This window comes from Sceloporus undulatus, chromosome 3, assembly GCF_019175285.1.
Source record: "Sceloporus undulatus isolate JIND9_A2432 ecotype Alabama chromosome 3, SceUnd_v1.1, whole genome shotgun sequence".
Lineage (NCBI taxonomy): Eukaryota > Metazoa > Chordata > Lepidosauria > Squamata > Phrynosomatidae > Sceloporus > Sceloporus undulatus.
The window spans coordinates 164,786,364-164,804,470 of record NC_056524.1 but is presented as its reverse complement, the minus strand read 5'-3'; the positions used below and the strand labels follow the sequence as shown (position 1 = coordinate 164,804,470).

The window sequence follows — 18,107 nt, the reverse complement described above, 5'->3', positions numbered from 1 at the left end:
AGGAAGTTTCCATGACTTCTGGCCAGTTTCCTCACTGATCCCTGGCCTTAACAGGCTGGGCAGAGGTGATGTGGAGAAACAGAGACATGGAGGGGATACCCCTCACCATCTCTTCCCACGGCTCCCATGTGCTGCAATGCTGTTTACAGAAATCTCCTGTGCTCCCACCATGAAAGGGGGCAGCTTTGGAGGAGAGGGAGAGTCATTGGCAAAGCCAAGACCTTTCTCCAATCCTGGGAGCCCTTGCCATTTTAAGTCTTCTTCATGCTTCCAAGGCTGTAGTAAAGAAGCTGCAGAGCAACAGCAAACACATCCCAAAGGGTCTCCCTCTGAAGCCAGCTCCCTCTGTTGAGCTGGCAGACCCTGAGCTAGGGAAGCCTGGGTTAAGGATGGCCCTTCATCCATGCTCTCAGGGTCCTCTGCCATAGCCACCACCAAAGAAGGGGGGAAAGGCAGGGAGAGGAGAAGAAGGGAAGACCAAGAAAACTCTCAAACCGCTTTCGCAGAAAGGAAAAACTTTGCTGGCTCGAAGAGAACATCCTGCTAGGAGCATAGGCAGGAACAAGACTGAGGCTCAGGGGGGCTAGCTCCTCCCTATATAGGGGCCGGTCTTTTGTTTATTGTCCCTGCCTACAGGAGCAAATAGGAGGAGCTAAACCCAGATTACAGGAGGACAGGACCCTCTCTGCTGGGAAAAGAGAGTGTGAACTCCTTCATTGCATGTCTACAGCTAGCTCCAGATTTGAAGGACCCTTCCTATATATGAGTGTCTCATTAAGCTTCATGAGGAGCTTAGCATATTGTGTGACAAAGCCACAGGCTTAAAAACAACAACTGTAGACATATTTTTTTGTATCAGTTACTTTGTTTCCCCCCCCCCCCCCCCCGTGCTCTGTTCTAATCCAGTGTCCTATTTATTTGTGGGGAGAACAAAATGACAGTTGCCAAAGTTAATCTGCTGGAATGGTGTTGTATAGAGTCAGCTATTGTATGGTGGTCCCCATTGGAGCATTAGCAGAGGCTCAAAGGTGCCATAAGCTGACTAGCCTGTGCCTCTCCGGGATAAAATGTCAGCTCACTTCCTTGTAACCAGAATAATCCTGCCCCTCTCCCATTCCAGTGATTCCCAAATTTTGCAATGTCCAGAAGCCCCAACCAGCTTGGCCAACAGTCGGGAACTCTGAAAGCTGAAGTCCAAACATATGGAGGGCTAAAATTTGGGAACCTTTGCCCTATACCATTTTTGATTGGCCGGGGCACATTTTTTCCACAAATTCCCTCGAATGTCCTATGTTTTTGCAGTGCCTTGTCCTCCTTTGCTGTTAAGACATCCGGTCACCCTGTATCTGTACTCTGCAACGTGGAGATTATCTAGGAGACATCACCATGGTGTCCGGTGACCTCGAAACTGTAGTGCATGCACTGATAACCTACCGTCTTGTAATGCACTCTACATGGAGCTACCCTCGTGCTTGATCCAGAAACTGCAATTAGTACAGAATGTGGCAGCCACATTCGTCTCTGGGACGAGACCATATAACACCGATCCTAAGATCGCTCCACTGGCTGCCTATTAGTTTCCGGGCCCAGCACAAGGTGTTGGTTATCACCTTTGAAGCCCTAAATGGCTTGGGTCCAACCTATCTTGGGGACCACCTCCTTCCGTACAATCCACCCCGCACACTCAGGTCCTCTGGGAGGAATTTGCTGCAACCTATAAAAACTAGATTGGCAGCAACCTCCCAAATGACCTTTTCAGTAACCGTTCCCAGATTATGGAACGTTCTGCTGTATGAGATCTGTCATATAACCACCTTAAACAGCTTCAAAAAGCTGTTAAGACGGAACTCTTCCGGCAGGCCTTTTCCAAATAGATACTGTACCTGGCCACCAAAAAGAACACCTAACTGTTGGACTTGATCTCCAGTTGTACTCACTGCTATTTTGTCATGTATTATTTTAAGTTATGTTTTATATTATAAATTGTTTAATTGTATTTTAAAGGGGGTGTGATTGGGGAATATGGATTGTATATTTTAATGTTGTAAGCCACTCCAATTGCAATGCGCAGAGGGACGGGATAAAAATAGATTTTATTATTATTACATGCAGAGTTCATGGTGTCCCCAAAGCTTGGAAAATGCAACCACCATCTTCCTCCTGCCTTACTTGGAGGTTACCTTCACTCTTTCATATTGGGGAATATTGGGAGGATCCTCCTATACAGATCCTCACATTGGGGTTAACTTGCAGGTGCCTGCTAACCATATGGCAAATCACTGTCCTCAGATCTGAACCAGAGAATATAACTGGCCTTATTAAAATGGCCACAGCATCAGTTTTTATTAAATTGAGTGTATTCTGTATCTCACATTAGGGAGCAATATGAATGAATGTGATTCTTATATGGGGTTGACAAGAGGCATTAATCAAAGCTACTTAGATTCTCCTCTGTGTTTGGACATACTGTGATCTTCACATCTCTCCTAACATAGTGCTTTTCTGAAAAGTCTTCATAATTCTGTCACTGACAGAGAAAGAAAATTGCTTCCCGTCCCTCACCATTTCTTTCTCTAATTACTGTGAGTGAAAAGGTAAAAGGTGTTGGGTGAGCTGGGAAGAACTGAATGATGGTCTTCTACAAAAATTGTTTGCATTAGTAAAAGAGGCTAAAGTGCCAAAAAAGTGCTAGAAGTTAAACTGTGCCGTAGGAATTACACATGCAACTGTATTGCTCCGAGTCTTAATGAGTTTTGCTATGCCTCTTGGATTGCCATTAACATTTTATGCACTTCCCAAAGATACAAGAATAATACTTCTCCATACTGTTTTGGAGATTATTCTGGCTGCTCAGGAGTGCTTATTTCTCAATATACAAGAGGAACACTTAATGTAATAGGAAAGATGTAAATGGTATCTTATTAGTCATATTTAAAAGGTATTTACGTCTCTGAAAATGCATAATAAATGTCCCTAAGCAGTGCACAACTTTTTATAGATAACAGTTTTGTAGCACCAAGCACTGGTAGAATCACTCCTCTCAAATGTGACCATCTCCCTTCTCCTCATGTGGAAAGCTATGGTCCTTCACATGCTGACAGGTCATGTCCAGCTCCTTCAGTTGTTCCCAGAAAAAGATCTGTAGCTACTGAAGCAGTCACAAAAGGACGTTGTCTGTTCCCTGTAGTTGGTACTGTTCAGTAGTTTAGCCACAGCATTATGGACTAACCAAAGTTTCCAAACAATTTTCAAAAGCTTTACTTGGCTTTTACCCTGACGTCTGCTTGCTACTACTTGAAGACCTTTTTATTTCAATAAGTTTATGGTATGATTGTTATTTAATCCCCTTAGTTTTTTTATTTTTGAGAGTTTGTTGGGTTAAGGGACTGCTTTACCCTAAAAACCTACCTCTTAAGCCAGGCAGTGTCCCAAACAGAGGGTGCGCAATTGCCAGTAATTCAAATGTGCTTCTGCATCAAGACATGACAGGGCTATTTCAATTGTCCTGATTGTTTAGAGGCATCAGAACGCTCTGTCTTTAGAAAAGTTCTCCAGGGTTATCTCTACAAAATCACAACTCTCAGTCAAAGGCTTTCTTCCAGTGTTGTGGTGAGTGTACCTCCAAATTTCATTCAGAAAAAACAAACCACCTGATGTTCTGGAAGCACTGGTATATTTTTAGTTATTATGTAGGGTGGGATTGACACTCTTTCTCCATTGTGACTGTTGTGCCCAGTTGCAGTGTCCATAGCTGAAGTCTACAAAAGTTCATGCTGCCAATTTCTTTCTTTCAGTTAGTCTCAAATCTGCCACAAGATTTCTCTACGTACATAGCTATAATTGTTCCTCAGTTGGGGGAAATGTCATTGACAGTGCCTAGAGAATTTTGCAGCAGCAAAGACCGAGTTATTGAAAGCAATTGTCCTAGGAAAGGTAATACTGTGAGGTGCTGAAAAACAATCAGCATCCCAGAAAGCATCTCTGAATTATTTTTAGCTACACAGTGTTTATATTAAGGTCAAGAATGTGCTAATGCAGAGGCAAAGTCCAAAAATGACAGTGTGAAGTGACTTTGACATTGTATATATTCATTGTTCCTATATATTTCTCCATCTTAGAAAATATCATGGTTTTTTTTTCTTTTCGTTTTCTGTTGGCCTCTGTCACATGAGAGGTATACACACCTGCTTCTGTGGGTCTGCAGAGATGTACATAAGTAAAGTCTTTGATTTGGATGGAAATCAAGCCAAATGTATTTGTGTTTCTCTCTCATTATTCCCTAATTTACTCAGTGGCTTACTATGAAGAGCCCTCTCCTTAGGGTTTCAGTCTTTGCCAATTCAGTCCTTGATGGGACATTAAAAAGACCCCCTGAGAAAGAGAAAATATGCCTCTGATACACAGAGAGACAATAAAGCCATTTTCTCTTCAGTCATCTCTTACAAGAGAACATTCCTATTTGATATAATACAGTAAAGGATAATGATCTGAAAAAAATAAAATTTACTCTGTGCAATCAAGACAGATACCTACTAAGTGGTTAGTTTTGTTGTAACAACAAAGGCGCTGAAGTCCCAGCTGAGTGCAACCAGCTCTGCTAAGTCTTCCTTCATGGGCTTGGATTTCCCACATGGGAAAAGAGATGCGGGAACCGAGTAAATTCAACCAGTGCTCAAGGTGATTCTTGAAGTGCCAATTGAGTATGCCCAGCTTTGCTCCATCCTCACCTTTCCTGCACAGGTGAATGAAGCACATTCATCTACTGCTTTTGGTTTTGTCCACGTCCCAGGACCCACACAGCTCCGAATGCACTGACTGAGCAGACCTGACTTTACTCCTCTCTTGTTTTCTTCATCCCCCTGTGTGGGAAGCAAAGGAGGAGAAAAACAGCTGAGCTACATCTGAATCACTTTTGTGTTCTTCTAAGGGGGAGGGCCTTTAGAAGCTCCAGGGAACTCACAGGCCATATATATAGTGGGGAACTCAGTGGACAGGATTAAAGTCCCCAAGCCAGGACTTTCCCGTTTCCGCTTTGGGTCAAGATTTACATGTGTAGATTTACAAGAATTTAAGTTGCATCTCAAGTGAAGTGTGTGCAAAGGAAGAGAATTTACAGGAATCTGAACAATTTCTGTGGAACTATTTTAGTGCAGTCCTTTGTGTGGGAACACCTAGCTTTTATTGAAAGCTCTTCCTGGCATGGATGAACCTTCAGCCCCAATATGTCTGCCATCTAGGCAGTCCTATAACTCACTTGTGGTCAGTCTCTCTTGTTAAGTGTGCCACAAAACAAGTCCAGCTTATGCAATAGAACAAGTCTGGTGTGTACTGCATGATTTCTGCCACTCCTTGGTGTCATTTGTGCCTCTAAAGATTACTAAGCCATAACGTTACAAGAAAGCAGTAGCTTTTCCCATTTAATTCCCATTTTCTCAGCCTCCATATTTGCTTTGACAAGCTAAGACAAATTATGTTCACAGAACTAGACATCTACGTCTCTTGATACAAGAAAGAGAGCATCTTGTCCTCTTTGCCTTGGGGCAGAGCTCCTAACTTCCTTGTATCATCATACAATCAAGATAACACCAAAACAGTCCCATGCAGAGTCAGCCATCTTTATGTTCCAAAAAGCATATTCACCTTTCCCATTTGTTCTCCTTGAAACTTTGCATTCAGGTGTTAGCCTGTTTGTTGTTTTCCTAAGATCGTAAATGGTTTTGGCTCTCTGAACTCTTCGTTCAGCAGAGTCAAATACTGCTACCAAAACAGCACACAGTTTTCCTTCCCTGAGAGTCCTGCCCTCTCTCTTTCCTGGATTTTTCTCACTTCCAGAGAGGGATGCAGTAGGTAGTTGCTCTTCCTGATCTAACCTGGGTCTTAGAATCTGCATATTCTTCTCCATGGACCGGACTCCTGAAGCCTTTCAGTGGCCATCAAAATGCCAGTTTTTATTCCCGCTCACACATTTTTGCAAGAAAAGAGATAAACAACCAGACTTCGTTTTCTAAGAATTTCAGCTTCTATTTAAAACATTAAAAATCAATGTTTTAGCTTTTAAAGTTTCAAAAGTATACTTAAATTTATGTCTGAAATGTGGAGTCGAAGGAAGAAACTTCTAGAACATGGCCACATAGGCCAAAACCCCCACAAAAAACTATGTCTGAAATGTCTGCTGAAACTTGAGAAGGCTGGATGAATAGTTTTTTCCAGCATCACTACTATAGTTCTTTGCTTTTCTTTCTCATGACACTGGACTAAATTATGCTGAACAGTTGTTTTTTTTAAATAGAAAAGCAGAGTAAATAACACAAAACAACAGTTGTACCAATTTATGTATGACCACAAGACCTAGCGTAACATAGTGGTTTGAGAGTTGGACTACAACTGTGGAGACCAGGGTTCAATTCCCAGCTTGGACCTGAAACCCACTGGGTGATCTTGGGCAAGTCAAATGCTCTCAGCCTCAGGGGAAGGGAATGGTAAATCTCCTCTGAACAAATTTTGCCAAGAAAACCCATGACAGGGTCACTTTAGAGTCGCCACAAGTCAAAATGACTTTAAGGCACACACCACCACCACAGTGAATGCAGGTTACAGAATGGGAGTGATTAGTGCAGTGTACATACAGCACAACATATAGATTGAATGATTTCGCTGGTTGGGAGTTGAATGGCTTTCTTTGCAATAATAGCTTCTTCTGTTTTCACACTAGTTTTTTCCTAGTTTTCTAGAAATATGTGGCAAAAACAGCAACAGCCGTATGGCCCACATGTCCTTAGCTGGAACAATTCCCACTTCTGAATGTCTTAAAAATACGTTCTCCTCTACCCATTTCCAGGTTGTTCTTCCCAGCATAAACAAGGCTTCCATGCAAGCTGTTCTGGATTATCTGTACACCAAGCAACTATCATCCAGTCAGGAGTTGGACACACTTGAATTAATTGCACTGGCGAACAGATTTTGCCTCCCACACTTAGTTGCTCTGGCAGGTAAGGTTTCACAGCAATCCACATGTGTTGCTAGCAACTTTTTTCTAGTGATGTTGAAATTATTGGCAGTTGTTTTTCATGGTCTTTGTGCAAAAAACAGACATGCAGTTTTGTTTTCCAAAAGCAAATTAAAGCACACATTTTCAGTGTTCTCTGTGTTTAAGCAATTTAGCCCACTGGAAAGCTTGTACATGACTGAGAAAGCCAATAATAGTCTCCAGTTCATAGTGCCTGTTAGACAATCTGATTATTTTTCTTTGAACATTTTATGTTCCATTGTAAATTCTTGTTTTGAGACTTTAATAACTGATTTTAACTAATTTCAAATTAATCCGGTTCAAATATGTCCTGCATAAAAGAACAGTTCAAGTTTACTTTTATTACTCTAGTCTGATTTGGTTAATTATTGCATTATGATGATAGTTAATTCCAAGAATTGCCAGTGTTGCTTCATTGTTTGAAAGATAATTGGTTGGAAGCAAGATTACTCTGTGGCTTTAAAAATAAATCCTTATGAGCCCCAAATTACAGTGTTTTCTTTCCCCATTTCCTGGGGCAGTTTTGTGATAGATAAACAACAGAGTTTATACAGAGACAGATGTGGACTATAGTTATTTTACAAAGTATATTGGTTTGTGTTCTTCTTCAACTATGACAGAACAACATGCAGTACAGGAACTTACCAAAACAGCAATGAGTGGTGTTAGCATAGATGGAGAAGCACTGTACTACTTGGAAATAGCCCAGGTTAGTGCAACTGGAACTTTTATCTGTTATTTGTGGCAATATCTTGAGGGAGGGAAACAGAGGGTCTTTGGATCATGATTATGGGCTTGGAAAATTATTATTTCTAAGGATAAAAGGATATTTCAATTTTTTTAAAAAATGTTTCTGTGATGTTAATTGTAGTTTCTAAGGATTTGTGAGAGATGCCTTGAGTATTTATTGTATTTACCTTCCAACTGTTTCTTTAAAAACCCAGTGTGAAACTACATGTGAAACTACACAGTTCATCAGCAAACACACTTTCCCTAATCTCTTGTTTGCTGCAGAACTGCAGACATGAAAGATCTGGAGAGAAGAATCAGCAGGAAGCATAAATATGCACACTCCTGAATTTTCCTCCAGTGGTCTCAGTCTTTGGTCTTAAGCACTGGGGGATTGTCAAATAATTCAGCCTTCTAGGTCTGCCTTCCCAAGCTGTCATTTTTCAAATGTGGACAAAAACTCCCATTATTCCAGCCAGCATGGTCATGATATGAGTTGTAGCCCACCATCTCTGTAGCTGCTGTGTTGCAAAAGCCTGTCTTAGGTGTATCTGTAGGATTCACTTTCCCCTTTCTGCTCCTCAGTTCTGTGCTGTGGTATCTCTCTAGCTCCTGTGCTAGCAAGACAAAGTGAATACAGAAACCTCTGTTTGTCTCACGGCATGTGGTGCGGCCCCCTATGTCACATCCAGAATGATTCTCACAGAGCTTGTACTGGTCTGCTGCACAGCTATTTTGTTTTGCATTGATGGGCAACATCCAGTCACCATCTCCATTAATTTTGTAATCAGAATCAAATCTGCAACCCTGTTTTAGAACAGTGTATCAAAAGCACAACACCTTGGTCTTCCTCTGTACCTCAGCACATTTTACTGCTGTTAATTTTAGGTTCCCCAGCCATTATGCTTCCATTGTGCTGAACATCCTGCTGTGTTTGTGGTGGTGCTAAACTTTCACGAATAGCTGACATGGCTCAGTTCCAGAGTACTTTTCTCTTGCCTTAACATCAAAATCATTCTGTAAACTCACTGTTAACTACACAGAATATCAATTCACTTGTCTTCTTTTCCAGTTTCACAATGCTAACCAGCTGGCAGCTTGGTGCTTGCACTATATCTGCACCAACTATAACAGTGTTTGTTCCAAGTTCCGAAAGGAAATCAAAACTAAATCTCCTGGTAAGGCTGCTTGGTGAGATTTTTTCAGTCCATTTTGCAATGTTTGTACATGTGCTTTATTCTTTAGGCCTGTGCTTTAAACAAACAAACAAAACAAAAAAAACCCAAAGAATCAGCTCCAAAAATCCAGATTGTATAAGGATTTGAACATTTCCAAAATTTGGAAGGAATCGATAACAATGGGAAAGGAGTCACCTCTGCCCCATTTCCCACCCTTCCCAGGCCCCAGCAAGCTAGACTTCCAGTTTCCAACAAGTCTGATTTCTTTCTAAGGAGTTTGGAGAAATAGAACAATGTATGGGAGGTATCATATTTTACCCATAAATCATGTACCCCCAAAGCTTCCAAACTGATTTTTCTTTTTTAAAAAAATGTGCAGTGATTCATGTGTCATACAAATGTTTCCATGAGATACAGAATTCCCGCCTCCTGGTATGAAGAATTGAGTCTTAAGTGAGACAACTGTCTTGTTACCCAGACATAAGAGATGTCTCTTAAATCCTCCAGTGCTGTAGGAAGCAAAGCATCAACAGCTTCTTTAGATCATTATCCAATTTTGTAATCTCAGCCCCCTCCCTACTTTACCATAGGTGAGAAGAGGTATGGTCACCAGGGCCAGGAAAGTGCAGGTCAGAGGAGACACAGTTGCTCCATCACCCTCTGCACCAAGAAATTTATATGTATACATTTCATGTTGGAGGGGTCAATCTTCTCATCTCTTGGTTCTCATTTTCTCACCACTGAAGAATTCTATTCCCATTCTTTATTGGACTGTGAATCCTTTATAAAGTCTCTTTGAAAAATTAGGCATATCTTTTTACACACATACCAAAATATGGATACTGTGCCACCACAAATGCATAGTTCTTGTCTGATTTCAGATGCTGAGCAGGGTCAAGCCTAGATTGTAATTGGATGGAAACCACCAGGGGTCTCAGGGTAGGCCTGGGAACTGACCAGGGGAAAATAACTTGTTTGAGGTGCATAAATGAGGTCTGATAGTGGATTGAACTCACTAGTTTATTTAGTGGTACAGCGCTGTCTGGGCTCTGGTTTTAATTAAGCTAACTTTATATAGAATTCTTACAAAAACATGCAGTGGCTTTGAGCAACAAATGGCTCTTGCAGCTATAGAGACAAACCAAAAAGAAACAACCACCATTTCCAGATTAGGCTTTGTCGCACTTGTTTTTTTGTAACTTAGGCCTGGTACACACCGCCAGAAAGTGGTGTTCTGATGGCAATAGTAGGGCTCAGGACCGCGCACCAACCGCACGGTCCCGAGCCCTAATACGTGCTGATGGTGGCATCTTGTCCACATGGGCGCTGCCATCTTTACGTAAGGGACACGCAGCATCTGCACGTTGCTGTGCATCCATTATGTCACGAGTGCACCAGTGGTGCACTTGCGACATAACTCGAGTGCCGCAAGAAGAACCCAGAAGTACCAGGTTTTTCTGTTCGGAGGCTGCGGAATCCCTCTAGAGAAATTGCACCTTACTCTGGTTTATTTGTTAGCAGGACATGTGCCAGTGTTTGAGAACACAACTCAGAAAGTCTGATACTTGGTTAACTTAACTTAAAATCACTTATAGCTTGTGACACTTTTAATGTCAAAGCAGACTTTCCCTTCAGCATAGCTGTAATTTACTAAGGCCTGATGGCCACTTTCTGACCTTTCCTCTTTAGAAGGAATTCTGCCTGAAATGTGGGAGATCAGTCAGAGTTGACAGGACTAGGCTAGATGGACCAGTGGTCTCACTCAGGATCAGGCAACTTCCTATGTTTCTAAGAATATAATCCTTAATGATGCTGCAGTATATCAAACCACCATTAATATTTACCCACAGTTTCTATAAAATGTACCTTCTGACCAATGGCACTGCTTGCAGAACTCCCATGTCTCCTAAGGCCAGAATTCAGGTTGGGACACCCATGCATGTACATGTCCCTTACAATGCAGATATGATTTTCAGGGGCTGTGTGAGCTTTTATTTCTGTCCTTTCCATAAAGAACTCAAAGCCCTTCTCCTGCATTATTTTAAAGCCCCCAAACTACCACGCACAGGCATTCTGTGCTTCATCATGAACAAATAGGAACAGAGAAGCATCTACCAATCCCATCCCCCAAGGTGGACACACAATGATTACAGCCCACAGCAAGTATGTTACATGGAAGCAAGGTGAACAATTGTTTTATCTTGTCCCTCGCTGTTGGTTGGTTCTGTAAAAAATTGCTTGATGTTGCATCTGTTGCTATTGTTGCACCTGTATTTCTTTTATTGTATTGTAACATTTTATATTTTTCATATATACATTTTGTGGAAAAACTGCTTATGATATCTCTGTCTCAGAAAACAAATATCCAAAACTAGAAGCTAGAAAATTCAGTGTGACAGATTTGCACTTCAATATATTCCCAGCCTGTACCACGAGAACTAGAAACTGGACAGATGTGAGATGCAGTTGCTTGTTTGTTTTGTTCTAAGGAAAGCTGGCATTTTCTAAGAAATCCTGCCCAGGAGGATAGGTGCTGCATTCCATGAAATTTGCTGACAAATGGCACCAACATGGCATTAGATATTCCACTTTTCCTAAGTAATGCATGAAAACAGATAGGTTTTCAGCAATTTGCAGAATGAAAATGCTTTCTAGTTGCAAATTTCATTAGTTGTTTGTTTGATACAGATAATCAGGAATATTTTGAGAGACACCGCTGGCCTCCTGTCTGGTACCTCAAGGAAGAAGATCATTTCCAGCGGGTTAAAAAGGAAAGAGAAAAGGAAGACATTGCACTAAATAAACATCATTCAAAACGGAAGTGGTGCTTCTGGAATTCTTCCACAGTAGTTGTCTGAGGAAAGGAGAGGGGCCTCTGTCAAGAGCATGGCTTGAACTGACAAACGTTGTTTTCAAAGAAGTCTTACCATTCGAAAGTGCTGCAGTTCACAAAGAATGGTTCTTGTGCCATTGAAGTGAATGGGAGCTGAGCTGATGGTGCTCTTCCCTGAACTCCTGCTCGTTTCAGTGACACTTCTACAGGGAACATTCCTAGCGGAGGGTGCAAAAGACGGTTTGAAATGATGATTTTTCTTCCACCTGTGTGCATTTATGATTTCTAAGATCAACAAAGCACAAGCTCACCAGAAGTGAGTTCAAAATTGCTTCTTAAGCAATGTCTGTATTGTTTGTTGTTTCAGTACTGTATAAACTAGTACGAATTTTCCCTTTTTTACATATACAAAACAATAACAAATCCATCATTTATTGTTCAGTCTCTTAAGTGGAACGTATTTTTTTACAATTGTTTATGTCAAGGTCTTAAAACAAAATTTCTGATCATTTCCTTTCACAAACCGCAAAGTAACTTTGTAAATAAGTCTTTAATTTACATAAGCTCTGTCCTTCCTCCACCAGCCATTAGTACAGTAAAATAAAAAGAACATCTCTAATGAGCTTCCCTGATAAAAATTGCCAGCATAGCAACAAACCAGCTTTTGCTAGGCAACTGACTCTCCCACTTTCTAAGTACTACCTATTTGATAATAGATTCAATAATGGTGAGATTATTCTTTCTTTGTTTTGTGTAACGGGATGTAACAAGATCCAGCACCAACAAAGTTGTGCACAATTTACGTTGCTGATCATTGATGAATATGGAATATAATTTCCCATTTTAGATGCCTGGTGGCATGTTTTACCATTGTTTGCCATGTAAGGGTAGAAAGCAACAGCCATGTGGAATAACTCCTTCTTTATATATTCCTCAGATAAAAATGTGTTGTTTTCACAGATCATCTTAAAATAGTTAGAAGACCTTGTTACATTTGTGTCTTTTATTCACTGCAAATTTCCTTAAGGAGCTAAATCCAAAAAGGAGTAGCACTCTCAAGTTGTTTGGATGATTTCTTTCAAGTTATCTATGCCTCTTCATGGAAGAAACTTTTCCATATTGAAAAATGTCTGCTTCATTGTGAATATTTACCTGTCAAGGGCTTCTGAGATTAGTCATTCTCTTCCATTTTCATCATTATGCTAACAAAGGACAACCATTCCACCTGCATTGTAATCAACACTGATCTGCCCTCAAAATAATTCCCTAGCCGTGGAATAGTCTTGATAGCAGCCAGCGGTAGGTAAGGGCTTGCCTCTGCAAGAATATCATGCATAAATGCTCGTTACCAAGCAATTTCATCCATTTCTAGGTATGTGGAATGAGCATATCAGAGCCCCATGGCAGGTATACCACTGCAAATGCTAACTGTAAGAATGAGCCAACCATATGTAAGAATATCTTTACAGATTGCTCATGGAATGTTTATACAGAGCAGGTACTCCACCCATAGCTACTGGTTTATCTCTTCAGCTCTTAAAGCTTCCCAAGTATTTGTTGCCTTTTAACCTGCAAGAGTAATCCTAAAGCAAAGTCTGGACCTTTTGTCACTACCTTTTTCATGTGAAAAATACACAGCCTCCTACCAAGACTCCAACGCTTTGAAGTGTCCTGCATCAAGCCATTGAATCTTTTAGCAGTAAACTAGATGCCATGACTAGCACAGCCAGTGGAATTTAATGGGTAGTGTGCTGGCCGTGGACCTCAGAGAGCTGAGTTAATATCCCTATTCAACATGAAGCCTATCTTCTGTCCCTTTGGAGCAGTCATTAAATCTCTCTCAGGCTAACCCTCCCCAAGGTTATTTTGAGCATAATAGATTTCCTTCCTCTCACTCCCATCTTGGAATTCTCCAGTTCTATAGCACAAGAGCTTCTAAAGAATGACTTTTGGAGGCTTTTCAAGAGAGGCTAGATGGTCATCTACCAGGGGTACTTTATCTACCGTCATCACACACTTACATTATCTGTAAAACAATTAAAATCCATAATCAACAAGTTTCCCACTCAGTCCCCTCCTCTTGAATCATAATCAACACAGATCCCTCTTGTTAGATAGAGGACTCCAATAATTGTGTTTTATCTCTCCTATACATATCATTTTGTCTTGCAATCTGTGGTCATTCATGACTTATGTTTGTCTCCCCTTAGCATTTGTCCAAACAGAGGTGAATCTTGAATTCCATATTAAATGGGATAGTGCAATGTTTTCTGGAATAGGTAAGAGCTAGTGTAGATGTTATCTTCTCTAACACTCAGCTGCTTTGGTGCAGTAAATTTCTAACCCCTGTGCTGCAGTATTACCATCAGTGTGATGGCAGGCATTCTAGTTGGCACACCAGGCCAGCCCAACTACACTGGCATACCTGGTGGCAGGAGAGAGCAAAGCTGTGTGTTCAGCAACCAAGAAGGAAGATCATGGAGAAACAGGCTACTTGGCAGATTTTATTTGCCTTCCCCCTACCACCATCACCACCACTGCACAACCCTAGAGAAAGTGGAACTCCTTGTCTAGCACATCAACAGAGTTCTTAGAGGATTCCATGTGACACAATATCATCACATTGTATGTTTCCCAGTCACCATCATGAATCTTGATAATGGGAGAGAAAACCAGCAAGGTGATGAATCCACGCTGGGAGATGAGTATGATTAGGTCATAGAGCAGAGTGAGTAGTCACCATGAGCAGAATGGAATAAGGGGACATCTTGATTCACCATGAATTTTGCAAGAAAGAGAGGACAAGATTAAAGGGCTCTGAACATGTGTCTTTGAACTTTCTACATGTATTAGGGGGGAAGGTAGATGTCCATTGCTGTTTTATTCAGTTGTTTTTCCAAGTGTCTCAACTGCAACAGTGGTCTGTTTCATACTACACAACTATAGCACTTCAACTGCCATGGTTCCTTCCTGTGGAGTGCAGGCACTTTCAGTTTAGGAGGATATTTAGGATCCTCAGTCAGAGAGTGCTAGTGCCTCATCAAACTACAAATCTCAGGATTCTGTACAATACAACCATGGAATTAAAGTGGAATTATAGTGCTATAACTACAGTGTTAGTTATTTATTCTCATTACATTATTCCCAGTGTTAGTTGTTTATTCCCATTCCTGAAGTCTCTCACACATGGTATACCTACAAACACAATTGAGTTCAAGCCCCACTTCTTTGGTCAGGAAGACTTCCACAACGTCCCACCCAGCTTTCCAAAATTATTCTGGTTCTGGGTGGCAGATGTCACACCCAAGAAAGTAACTGCATAGGATAGCATAGGAGAGATTCTGTTACTGCAGTGATGTCTTATGTAGATGATTAAAAAATCTGGCTTCATCAACCAAATGAATATCATTGTACTGTGACAAAGGGCTATAAAAGGAAAACCAATTGCAAGTCAATATAGATTGAAAGTAACAATCATGAGAGTTAGAATTAAATAGTTAATAAAAATTAAATTGCTGTTGTTCAGGCTTACATTTCACACAAATAGGTGTGCATAAGGTACATCTGAGATGGCGAAAACACCAGTCTGCCCCACCCAGAGCTTGGAAAACTCACCTGAACTACAACTCCAAGAGTTCCCAGCCATCCCAGCTAGTGGATTATGAAAGTTATCATTCAAAAAGTGAGTTTTCCAAGATCAGTTCTTACCTGTGACATGCTTTCTGCAGATGTAACAACTCTCCCAATGGAGTAAGGAAGGAAGTAGGCTGAGCTCAGTGAAAATGTCTTACAGAGAGAGAGCCTGAAGGATATAAACATCAAGCAGAAAGCAGAGTTGTGTCTCCCTTGATCTTTTCTCTGTATACAGTTGGGGCAGATCAGTTTAAACAAATGAGCTTGTCTGTATCATTACATGTAGGTTGAGCCTCAGTTGTAAAATGTCAGCAGACTGTAATTTATGAAATATTACTGAGGTTTTTACAAAACCAAAGCTACTCTTATGATTGTAATCTTGCCAAACTGTCATGGACATGTATAAATGAACCAGGAGTATATGCAATAATAACTAGCTGTATTAGTTATCAGCTACTATAACCAAGTGGCTGGTTCATTTGGTTTAATTCTGCCTATGGCCTTTAATCTTGGTGAGGGTGGGTGGGTTTTGTTTTTATTTTGCAAAAAACAAACTTTTAAAAAAGGGACGTCAATAAAATTGTTTAGCTATAAAAATGTCTCTTGGTTGATTGGTGTAGTATCTGATAGTAGCATAAATATTTGCAAAGGTGTCTTTCAAGCATACATAGCCACAGAATAATGAATGTGCCTATTCCAGTGTGATTTATTGTTTTGGCGGCAAAGCAACCTGATTCTACATGTTTACACACAGTCCTCTCCCCCAACTTGGGCAGTACAAAATGTCTAAGATCTCCCCAAATGGTGAGATGTGGAGAAGGGATCACTGCTAAACGTGAACCACTGTTGTACTGAGGTGCCACCAGGTATCTCTGCATCTTTGAGTCTTTTCTGAGAGAATATAGGTTTGGCCTGATGTTTTGCTCAGCATGTAGATATCTCAGTCTCTTACCTTTGCAGGTTGGCAACTCTAGAAATTCCTGGCTTTACTAATAAAAGAGCTCTGTTGCTGACATGATACACAACCATGCCAGTGAATTGCAATAATACAGACTAGCGCACTGTGCAAGATGTCCCACTATGCAACAGGGCATTCCATTACACTTTGGGACACATAGAGCATTGGGACATGGTGGGCTTTGGGACTGTGGCATAGTGACCATGCTGCTGACTCTGCCTGTGCAATGGCCCCCGTGATGGAGCTACATTTCCGCTCCCCTTTTTAGAACACAAACGCTGCAATGTTGTAATTCAACTCTATGCAGTTCTAAATTGGATTATGATGGTGCAACTTCCCAATGACAGACTTTGTATCCAGCTCTTGTCCAACATTTTTGGAAATCTAAATTTGGAGTCAAAATCCAGAGCAAAATTCAGGGTCTAGAAATTATGTTTCTCTTTTTATATCAAGTCCTGGGCTGAATCCACCTAGGAAAATGTGGGACTACAATCTGGATATTTGGGTCGCTGCCTAACACATGTTTCTTCTTCCACTCACTCACACAGACCTGAAGTAACACCAAACTATCTATTCAAAATTTAACAGCAGCAACAACATAGTGGTGCATGTGCCTTTATAACCCTTGCCTTTGAATGTGCATGCACATGTATGTGCATGTGTATATGTACATACAACACAAAGGGGGCAGAAAATGACAAAAGAGACCATCTTTCTTGGACAAGGTGACAAAGTGCAATGTGTTGCAGCTTTGTGTTATGCTGTAAATTTGCCTGTAAAGTATTTTGTAGCAAGTGTTTGATGGCGTTCTTCAACTGCCACATAGAAACTCATTATAAGGAAGGGGCCATATACCAGCAATTTTTCTCTTTTTTACAGCTAGACTTCTAAGCAGTCAACATTAATCATCTTTACATTTCCTTCATAAATATAGCTGTCAGAAGATACGTGCAGAAATGCCTTTTAATTTTTTGTTTAAACTTACCTATCAGCCAGCTAAACTTAAATGGGGTAGGGGAGAAACATTTTTTTGTACCAAGTGCACTTTCTGAAGCGGTTATTTATGGAATTGCAACACAGAATATTGGATGAGGAAAGCAGATTTTGTTGCTTTGTGTTAGTAAATTGCAATACAGCCTATTCTTCAGAAAAAGCACTCGGTAAGAGAAAATGAGTCTCAATGCACCAGATTTATTGTTAACCTTCCTGTTTATTTGGATCATAGTTGACTCCAAAAAGGTAGGTGTGTATTTTATCTAGTATACATCATACAGTGGGCCCTTGGTATCAACTGGAGTTTTGTTCCAGGATGCTCTGTGGATACAAAAATCTGTGAATTATATACATTGGCATAGTATAATGATGTCCCATATATATATAAATAACAAAATCAAGGTTTGTTTTTTGGATTTTAAAAAAATGTTTTTAAGCTGTGGAGGCTGAATCCATGGTGCAGAAGAGGGCCAACTGTTTCTGCGATTAACCTGCAGTACACACTCACTATAGCCTTTTACAGTTAAAGTGTGATTTCAACCCATCCCCATACAGTGGTTATTTTAGTTTGAAAGTTTCACTAAAGAGCTTTTGGTCACTAAAAGTGAAGAGAGGAATGGAACTCTGTTTTGAGATAATTTTGGAAGGGATTCTAAATAGCTTTGAAATGAAAGCTGTCAGAAAAGTTGCTTGGTCTCAGCAGGCTTATTTATCCCAAGCCCTAATGAACATGGTCAGAGGTGGAAAAAGACAAAC

General features: G+C 40.7%; 1 protein-coding gene across 11 annotated transcripts in view; it reads left to right on the top strand.

The window, feature by feature from the left end:
• RHOBTB1 (Rho related BTB domain containing 1) overlaps window positions 1-12,386 on the top strand; it is a 112,734-nt gene extending 100,348 nt beyond the window's left edge. For 5 of the 11 annotated variants that reach the window (XM_042458230.1, XM_042458231.1, XM_042458232.1 and 2 more), the window contains 4 exons: window positions 6,839-6,989; window positions 7,648-7,736; window positions 8,829-8,934; window positions 11,623-12,386. In XM_042458230.1, the coding sequence (XP_042314164.1) occupies window positions 6,839-6,989; window positions 7,648-7,736; window positions 8,829-8,934; window positions 11,623-11,792 (516 nt within the window). In that variant the 3' untranslated portion in view covers window positions 11,793-12,386. Of the gene's footprint in view, window positions 1-6,838; window positions 6,990-7,647; window positions 7,737-8,828; window positions 8,948-10,981; window positions 11,118-11,622 lie in introns of those variants that run through there. The other 6 variants (XR_006102939.1, XM_042458235.1, XM_042458236.1 and 3 more) reach the window with 6 other exon arrangements.
• Window positions 12,387-18,107: the final 5,721 nt, after the last annotated feature.